We start from the raw sequence: 10679 nt of genomic DNA on the forward strand, positions 1-10679 counted from the left end.
AAAAAAGGGCAGGGTGCAAAAGTTTAAAAAAAGGGCATTATTATTCTAAAAAGGCAATAATTTCTTTCCAGGGGCTTTACACGTTTTATTAAAAAACATTGTCTATTAGTAAAAGAAATTTTTTTTTTACTTTACTAAAAGTAGCAAGGCAATCATATTAATTACTAATTTTTATTAATAAATTAACTTATATATCGAGTTAATGAGCTAATTAACTTAGTAATTTATTTAAAATGCATGCATATATTAATAAAATAATGTATGTTTTTAAGTGTCAGTAATTATGATTTAATAATTAAAATGATTGATAATAATTATGATTTAATGATAGTGGAAGTTACTGCAAACTTTCAAAGACAAGTGCAACAAGGGGGTGTGATGGCTATTTTTGGCATGTATATGCGAAAAATAGCCATCGCATGTATATATATATGTATATGTCAATAAAAACTATGTATTGCCAGCAATGACAAACTAAATAAAAGAGTTGAAAATAACAAAAGTTTAAGAAATCCATTGTAGAGTTTGGGGAAAAAATAAGGAAGGGTTGAGGAAAAAAGGGGCATGGAGTCTATTACATCAGGGCACTAATTTACTTCAGGGGCAACAGGGTGGATTCTTTTGGCTAAAAGGGCAGCAGGGTGCTGCGCCCTGTTTACCCTGCCTAGAATGAGCTCTGTATTTATTACGATAAGCGATTCTCGAAGCACGCAGAGATTCGGATTCAAGTAACCCATTTTTAAAGTCCTATTCATGTGATTTCATCATTGATCTAAATTTTTGGCAGTTACTGTCATATGATTTTAATTTTTTTTTTTTTTTAATGTGATAACAATTTACAAAATGCCAAAAAAAAAAGAAATAATTAGTGGAATCAACCAAATTAAAGAAATCTACTTACCATCATATCACTGAATTCCCCCCAAAAAAAATTCATAGAAGAGCTCTTTTTGAAAAGCTGCTAAAAGAATTTTTTTTTTAATTTTTGAACTAAAACTACAATTAGGGTGCATTTTGAAATTTGACTCAATTTAAAAAAAAAAAAAAAAAGTCCTAGTTACGGACGTTAGCTCATATGTTAAGAGTGTGGGGGGAATCTTTTATTCATTAGTCAATTTTTTTAATTTTAGTGTCATTATGAAGAAAAAAGTAAATGTTATACAACTAGGCTACTAAAATGTGAAACATTTTTGCATAATAGATTTATTTTATGTATTTTGGATACTTATTCATTGTTATTTATTTTCAGATAAAATTCATCCTAACAACCATGACTTAAATTCAAATGCATTGATGAAATTGTACAATAATCTTCAAGCTACTGTTACAAATTCTAATGGTAAGATTGTCTTGACACAGCATTAAAATTACATTATAAGGAAAAATTTAACTATTTTAAAAAGATTAGCCTTTCTCAATTTAATAGAAATATGTTTACAACACCAAAGCAAATATTGTAGAGAGCGACCAGAGTCAGACAGTATCAGAGAAAATCTTATTTCTTAACTACTATTTAAATTCCTCCTAACATTTGTTTAAAGGATTTCAATGTAATAATTAAACTGCATCCAGACTCATCCTGAGATGCTACAGAAAAATCTCTATATTTCCAGATAAAATTAATTAGCTAATTTTGAGTTGTTTTATTTATTTATGCAGTATAATATAAATTTTCTGAAATATTAAAATTGATATTTTATCTAGCAAGTGTTATCTGCTAGCATGTGATTCTTCTGCTAATTCGCGGGACTTGGTGAATCTCAAGACTGGTTGACTTACACGAAGTAATAATTTATACTCCGACAAAATTTTCTTGGAGTTCCACATATCTAAAATTTAAATTTCATTACTCACGCAAAGTCTCGTTAACAAGACATAGACCTTTTTTATTCCTAAATTCTCATTCGCACATGAATCAATTTATATTCAGACCAAATTTTTCTTGAAGTTCCTCTGATCTAAAATTTAAATTTAGTTACTTACTCAAAATCTTCTAACCAGACATTTATTCCACCTTTACCAGCGCCCTCTTCTTATTCTTCCTAAGTTTTCATTCTCGCGATAACCTTTTTTTTTTTTTTACACAGATCACTGAGGCAATCACGAAAGTATAAAATTGTAATCAAAAAAGTAATTCCAAAATGGCAAGCATTTAAATGATCATTCGCTAGAAATAAAGATTTTTTCTCCTTTTTTAAAATTTTGTATTTTAATATGTAACAATTTTGTTGCAAATTCTGATTTATAACAGAAAAAATAATCAATAGGATATGTTTTTCACCTCATTTTTTATTTGCTCACTATAAGATCAAATAAATTTTTAATATGATCATACAACATGGAAATTTCGAACTGTGCATTTCTGTAATCACTTTTTAACACGCTTAATATCATCGTAAATCCATGTTTTGATCTATGTTCGATTCATGTTTTTCTTCTGCTGTTAATGTAATTTATTGATTTTTCTCGTGGTTTTTGAAACTCCGATCTTATTACAATCAAAATTTGAATCGAGTATTTGAGTAAATTACTCATCTTCATTAGTAGGTTATTTAATAGTAAATTTTAGTTCAAAAAATTATGCTAAATGTGATGGTATATGAATTGATATCTATTTTTTGCACATTAAATGTTCAGGGCTTTTTGCTCCAAGTCACAATTACCCCCGATATATATTCTTTGTTTTTTTTATCATTTAAGAAAAAAATAATTTTGTTCTTATTGTATATACTTAGGAATAAAGTTATTATTTATTGATATAAATTCAGTGCAACTGAAGAAAAAGTTCTCCCCCCCCCCCCAAAAANCCAAAAAAAAAAAAATCCTTTAGTAACATGGTTGCTTAGGAAATATCAATTTGGAAAGATATTTACGCTAGCTAAGAAAAATAATTAAATGGCATTGGAAAAGATTCCTTTGCATTCATTGAATTAACATGCATTCTGTCTTTTTGTCCTGACAGGAAACTTGATAATGATTATTTAATGTATTTGTTTCAGATTTTGAAATTAGTAAAGTGGATGAGAAACTTGTTCATTTACTTGCTTTACAAAGGTTAGAGCAGATCTTTCCAAAGAAGAAATACAAAGTAACTGATGACAAAACTTCTGCAGAAAACTATGTTGGAAGTAAGTCGGTGATATTTATGTACAAACACTAGTTTCTTATTCAGAAATTAAAGTAAATATCTAAACAAATGAATATTTTAACTTGTGCTATAAAAATATTGTTTCTAATTGAAAAGGACTTTTTTTTAAATACCAAATTAATGTTGTTAATAATTGTCTTTTGCTTTTCTTTAAGTTTTGTATTCTAAACTTTCCCATTTATTTTCAGCTTCTCAAGAAGTCAGAGGAAGAGCTGTAGTATGCCCGATTGACAAGAAAGGTTTTCCTGTTTCAATGTCATATAGAACACTCAATCTTGGCCTTGGTAAGAAACTATAAATAATATTGAAATTATATTTTTTTTTGTTATTATCTAAGGCTATTAATTTTTATTTCATTTTAAATTGCTCATATCAGGGTGGCCCCTCACTCTGGACGACAAGGAAAACATGAATTTTGGGGGGGGGGATTTCAGCAATTAGCAGTATTGGTTGTCATATTCATTTCAATGAATATGACATCACTATATATACGGAGGAAGAAACATATCAAATTATTATTTTGCACTTTATGTATCAAATAGTATAGTTTAAAACTTATCCAGTTCCCACTTTTACGGATTTTTTTTCCTCATCAATATTATTTTAATCAATCTGTTTTTGATTATAAAGATTTCTAATAAATAATTTCAGTTTTCTTACATCTTTAAGCATTGGTACAATAAATACATATTTTTTTTCAAAACCAAGCTTATGTAAAGCCTGTAAGCCATGTAACAAAAAAAAAAGAACATTGATGAATATTTTTTATATATAAATAGGTTAAGTCATTATTGAAAAATATTCAAAACTTAGCTATATTATTTGTTTGGTATGGGGCAAAGAGAAAAAACTATAATAAAAATATATAAGGTAATAAAGATAATTATTACCTAAAACTTTTAGAACTAATTATTACATTAAACTGGCTAACTGATTGAAAAAAATTCTTAATTCGTAAAACAAGACTTTAATGGTAAAAATAATATTTTCCGGTAAAAAAGTATCAATGTAACATTAAAAGATATATAGTCTATCAGAAAGGCTTTTGAAAATGCCCTGCAGTCATATAAACTCCCATAAAAATATAAACAAAAGCAAAATAGAAAAAATAAAAATAGATCTTAATTTTTGGAGAAAAAAATTATAGGCTAAGCATCTTAGTTTTCATATTACTATATTTTCAAGAAAAAGTGAAGAAAAAAGAATAATCTAAAAAAAACATGATAACTGCCACGTCTTATTAAAAACCTCTATAAAAACAAAAATTTTAAAAAAGAAAGTTAAATAGAAACTTCGACAACAATTGCTTTTAAAAATCTTTAAAAGGACCAATTAAACAGCCAATGAAAAGCTATAGTTTAGAAGTTTTATTTATTAATCTATTGTAACATCAAATATTAACTTACATATGTTAACCTACCTAATTATTTCTTCTTTGGACTTAAAATTCTATGCCAATAAAATGTGAATTTTAAAAAAAAGAAAAAAAGGAAGGAAGCGGGGCTTGACCAGAAATATGTTTATATAAATTATACTTACTAAAAATATTCATGGCACAAATCAATGTTTTTGTGTGTGTGTTTTTTTTTTTTTAAATATCAAGTGGCTCAGATTGCTATTTAAATCGTGTCAATGCTGGTTGAAAAGTGTATAAAACATGTGTTAAACAATGTAAAGTTTAGAATAAGTATTGATTGCAAATTAAGGAAAATAACTTAAAAAAGAAAAAAAGTTTAAAAAAATCACTTTAAAACATCATTGTAATTTAAACATAAAAAGCAAGAATCCACATTAAAGTTTTAACTTTTCGTACACTTAAACGTGATTTTTTTAAGTGTGAGAAGAATGAATTATCTGAATTTAAAAATACATTGAAATTGATTTTACATCATATTGTGTACCCAATTATGATGGAGACATTTTTTATAGGTGCTGATATGGATATCTATTTTCCCAATTATGGATATTGTAACTATGTGTCTGCAAAACATGCATCTATTTTCTATGATGAGGTAAAAGCTTTTAACACTAAGTTCGAAAATTATTCATTTTAACTTAAAATATTGAAATCAATCATGGATTACTTGTACTATTCGTAATAAGTGTTTTAAATGTTCAATAATTTGTGATATATTATTAAAAAAAATAACATGGGAAATTTAAATCACATAAACTAATATATTTTAAACCCTTTGTGTGGCAAGAAGAACTATAACCGAATTTTTTGTCAATAACGGCAATAAGATTTGACGTTATTGTATGTCTGTTTGATTACTGTTATACATACATATACGGGGTTGTAAAATCGGAATTTTAGCAAGTTTTGGGGTAAAAAGAGTCTTAGTCAGGGGTTTGCTAAAAACCTGTTGATGCAGACTCTAGTTTTTGTTAAACGGTTTGAGTTTGAGCTTTGTTGGGTTACAAACAAATTCAAAGGCAAAGCTATCTATGAACTTTCACCAAAAATAAAATTATTCTTATAACAATTGTAGTATTCAAATCAGGACAATCAGACATTGTAACTAAGTCTCTATTGTCCTCTTCCTGTTATGAATTAGATTTTCAGAAACAATTTGATAATATTAAAAAGGCTAACAGTGTTTTCATTGTAGGAAAAAAATGGATGAGAATTTCTCACCCTTTCTCAAAAACAGGGTGAGATTTCTAAAAACTAAAAAAACACAAACTCTTGAGAGAAAAAAACATTTCTTTAATTATAATACATTTTTAACGTCTTCTATTTTTTAAAGCATTGAATATTTTTGGTGCATCATCGTAGAAGATTTTGCCTTTACAAGGTATTTGTCCATCTTACATTAGCACATAAAAAATTTGAACGTCTTACGTGAACAAAACCTTACCTACGGTAAACACGTGGTTGCAGAGAAATGTGTTCTGAAAGGGGTTCCGTGGTTGTGTTCTGTTGTTCGAAAAGGTTCTGAACAATACTGGTAAATAGGTAGGCTAGATAACGAGGCAGATGTTGAAAATAATGAAAGAAAAAGTGAAATGGATTTTATTCTATATGGCGTAATTCGAAGCTTTTTCCTAAATGCAACGAATTTTGAAATTGATTTATAGAATACCCGAATTTCTCGCGGTAATCATTTTTTAATGCGAGAAAAGAAAAATATATGCTTGATTCTCGCGCTGTAGTGAAAACACTGGCTAAGGTAAAGCAAATGGAAGTAAAAGAAACGAAAGCTTTTAGATTATAAGAATGAGTTAATATAAACAAGGTCTCTACACCGCATTTGAAGAAATAGAAAAATCTGAAGACCTTTTTCAGAACTTATGCTAATCTACCCTGAAAAGCTTAAAAAAGTAACCACAATAGTAACAGCTCTTCCACCTACTCAAGTTAGTGTGGAAAGACAATTCTCAGCTCTAAAGTTTATCAAATCGGATCTATGGTCCTTTATCAAAGAAGATCTTGCAGAAGATGTACAGTTTCTTAGAAATTACTTGTCAGTTTTTCAAATTCATAATAAAGGCTAATTAATATAAATAATTTGCTATGACATCAATGTTTTCTGTAGCATTTGTTGCTTCTTTTCTTTAAAAAAAAAATTAATAAATAAGCTGTAACACATGTGTATATGTTTACATATGTATGAGGGAGAGCTGTGATGGCTCAGGGGACAGGGTGTTTTTTTCCAATGAGGTGAACCAGGTTCAAATCCCAACGATGGCTGGTCAATGCAAATTCCACATCCGGCTTGCACCGACCACAGTGCTGACGTGAAATATGCTTAGTGGTAGATGGATCATGGATTAGAGTCCCCTTGCCGTCAGACTAACTATGGAAGGTTCTCGTGGTCTTCCTCACCATGTAACACTAATGTGGGTTAGTTCCAACATAAAGTCCTCCACAAAGGCAAATTCCTCCCAATTCTTGATCCATCAGTTCCCTTGTCTGATGGATTGGGTTAAAAATTACAAGGCTACAGAGTTGAACATTAGTAATCGTAAAACCAAAAATTTGGCAGGCTGTTTAACGACGGTTATAAAAGAAATATATATATATATGTGAGGGAGTCAATCATTTCCATGCCGACCAAACAGCCCTACTTCTAAATCCATGTCAAATTTAAGAATGAATAACGCAAATTTGGGAAGGACATTACAAAGGTACATCTAGGGTTAAGGCATGATTTAAACCTGCTGTCTTCATGTTATAGATGTTTCTATACATCTCCTGATTGAAGCATTCTAACTAAACTTAACTCATGGTTCGACAACCCATAAAAGGCCAAGGCCTAATGTGCCCAACTCAGTTTTCATGACCTTGGGTTCTGGGGTGCAAAGGAAGATGTTCCAGTTGGGTGGTCATTGGGACGCAGAACCCCCAGTGTTTAGTCCCCAAGCATCCTTGGTATCCATTTTATCAACCCACTGAAGGAATGAAAGGCTGAGTCAACCTTCCTGGGATCAAATACAATATGGGGCAAGGATAAGTGAGACAGTTATTATCTCACCGACTTTAAAAGAGTATGATAATTTCGATTTCACATGTGTAAATTTGCTCGCAAAATTTTTTTTCGTTCATTCTTCATTTCAATATCTGAAGTTTTTGCTGCTTTATTGGTAATATATCCTTCTTTGTATCTGAAAAGTAAAATAAATTATACTATTTAAAAGTGTTTCTTTTTTGTAGGTTTTATTTTTTCCCTAGGAAATTTTCCATAATCTGTTGAGAGAGGTCATTACATTTTGTTCCTGTTCTTAACATAATTCTATTAGCTCTAAAGCAATAAAACAGTTTAGAGTTGTAGCCAATTTTCTTTATTTTTATTATGTGTGCTAAGTTAATTTTTTTTCTTTTCAGGTCACAAAGTACTATGAGTTGATAAACTATAGTCCTCATGGTACTATTGTAGATAATGTGTATTACGCTTCTGATTATTCTGATAAGCATAAAATGTCTCCGGCTCATAATTCTTTGTCCGCTGCTGTGAGAAAGCTAGCAAAATCATCATCAAGAGTAGTTGATCTTCCACCACAGCCAGTTCCATCTCTTGGAAAATCATTGGTGACTGCAAGAGATAAACAGGTATGCAATTAGAGGAAATGGCGTGAGAATCTTTTTAAAATATATGTTATACAGCAAAACTTCATTGCAACATTCTTTTGAGGATCAAAGAAATACATTGTTGTAATGCTGTATATCAAAGTTGCCACTAAACAGGGAAAACCTGGAAAATACAGAGAATTTAAAAATCACCTAAAATAGCATTGAATTTTGAGGGGGGTTTTTTTTTAGAAACTGACAAAATACAGGGAATTTTGTTTATTTTCTTCTTCTAAAAAATGGTAACCACCCTAAGTTCAATCTATGGGATATTTAAGGATGATTTTTCAGCTATTTTAAACTAGTACATTTTCTATACCATTATTTGTTTTAAGTATGTTCAGCTGTTCCTTTTTTCTTTAAGTTCGTTAAGCAAAAATACAGGAATTTTTTTTTCTTAATTTCGTCATTTAAAAAATGGTAACCACTCAAAGTGCAATGTATGGAATTTTTAAGGATGATATTTCAGCTGTATTAAACTAGTTCATTTACTGTATCGTTGCATGTTTTATGTATGTTCAGCTGCTCCTCTTTTCCTTAAGTCTTTTTCAGCAATTATAGCTAGTATAGTTACCCCAATACCGCTCATACAAGAGTACAGGGATTGTGTTTTTCCTCTTAATGTATTGTGTATAATATGTACAGGGAAAACACAGGGAATTTTTTTCAGTGGCGACCCTGCTTGTACTACTTTTCATTTCATATTTACTTATTTTATTTTTTATAACCGTCGTTGATTTGCCGACTTAATTTTTCGGGTGTATGACTAGTCATGTTCAATTCGATATCTTTGTAATTTTGAGCCCAATCCAGAAGACAAGGGAACTCCTGGATTAATAATTGGAGAGAAATTTGCCTCCACGGAGGACTGATGGAACTAACCCGCATTTGCGTTGCACACGGAAAAGAAGACCAGGAAAACCTCTCACGGTTAGCCTGACGGCAAGAAGATTCTAATGTATGATCTGCCTATCAATGAAGATATTTTACGTCCACACTGTGGTCGGTGCAAGTCAGGTGGTAATTCGTATCGTCCAGCCTTCGCTGGAATTCGAGTCTGGGTCACCTTATTGGGAGACTAGCAATATTCGTAGATATTTTCGTGTTCGGACATTACCAAATAAGTTTTTGAAAAAAAACTTTTCCGCAATTTTTTTTCTTCATCAAAACCACTTACTTATAAAGAAAATTTGATAAATTACCTAGCTTAGCTATGTTTAATATTCCAATCATTTTTAACCAGTAGTTGTATTAATTAATTTCATATTAATACAACTACAGGGTGCTTAGTGTTTTTAAAACGTGCTTAAAGGTGCTTATTTTTGATTTACGTTTTTTTAGAGCCCTTGAAAATGCTTTTTTTATTTGGTGTTTGTAAAAAGTACTTAATTTTTTATTTTTTAAGAAGAGATTTTTTATTTGCCGTATCGATTGTCATTCTAAATTACAAAAAATTCATGATTTTTATAATTTTCTCTGCAATATTTATCAGAACAGCTAGTTATTTTATCATGATTATGTAACGTTTTTGAAAATGTTTTTGAATTTTATTGATTTTATGTTTATAAATTAAGAACTTTAAAAGGATAGAAAAAAAACTCATTTTTGTTATTGCACAGATCCTAGTATTGATTTTTTTTTAATGGAAAGTGATTAAAAATATTTTTTGAGTGCTTAAAAGGTGCTTATTTTTTTATGAAAAAATCTGACTGCGCACCCTGAACTACTGGTTGGATATTTTACGTCAGCACTGCGATTGGTGCAAGCTAGGTGCAGAATTTGTATCGACCAGTCCTCTCTGGGATTCGAACCCCGTTCACCTCATTGGGAGGCAAACACTGCCCGTATTTACTTCAAAAGTATCAAGCTCGTATTTACTATAATTTAAAAAGTAAAATTTGTCCTAACTCTTTGAATTTTTGTGCTCAATAGCTCATTCTTTTTATCTTTCAGCATCCCAAGCCGTGCCAGTGCTCTGGTTTAAATGGGATGGAGAATACCAGCATCGGTTGGGAAGGAACGGCTCTTCTTCACCATGGAAGTTTCATACAGTGTGGCTGCTTACAGTTTGTGTTCAGCATCACTGAGTACGGATTTCGGATTGACAACTTTGGTGGTGAAAAAAATATTCTACCCTCTATCATTAAATCTAAAGCATCCTCCTAATGCTTTTACCATTAGTTAAATCAATAGCCCAGTGATGAACAATGACTTGGTGAAACAACAAACACACACTAGTATCATTTTGACTTTGTATATATTTATATATATATATATTAAAGGTCAAATATAGTTTTATAATGATTGTACATGTCTATGTACAGTTTGTATGTATAGTGTTATTCTGGAAAAGAAAGACAGGACAGGAATAATTTATGAAACTGATCCATGGTTTTTCTATTGCGTTGGGTGCATTTAAAGCTCTTGGCAAAATCAATTTTAACTTATTGGAGAAACTTG

At 30.2% G+C, this 10679-nt stretch overlaps 1 protein-coding gene across 1 annotated transcript in view; it reads left to right on the forward strand.

Annotated features, from left to right (window-relative positions):
• Positions 1-10431, forward strand: part of LOC107452917 (PHD finger protein 12) — a 24563-nt gene extending 14132 nt beyond the window's left edge. Inside the window, exons 10-15 of the mRNA XM_016069548.3 lie at positions 1250-1339; positions 3000-3128; positions 3337-3432; positions 5078-5160; positions 7977-8201; positions 10173-10431. Of these exons, the coding sequence (XP_015925034.1) occupies positions 1250-1339; positions 3000-3128; positions 3337-3432; positions 5078-5160; positions 7977-8201; positions 10173-10385 (836 nt within the window). The 3' untranslated portion in view covers positions 10386-10431. The remainder of the gene's footprint in view (positions 1-1249; positions 1340-2999; positions 3129-3336; positions 3433-5077; positions 5161-7976; positions 8202-10172) is intronic.
• Positions 10432-10679: the final 248 nt, after the last annotated feature.

Source organism: Parasteatoda tepidariorum, chromosome 2 (assembly GCF_043381705.1).
Source record: "Parasteatoda tepidariorum isolate YZ-2023 chromosome 2, CAS_Ptep_4.0, whole genome shotgun sequence".
NCBI classification, from domain to species: Eukaryota; Metazoa; Arthropoda; class Arachnida; order Araneae; family Theridiidae; genus Parasteatoda; species Parasteatoda tepidariorum.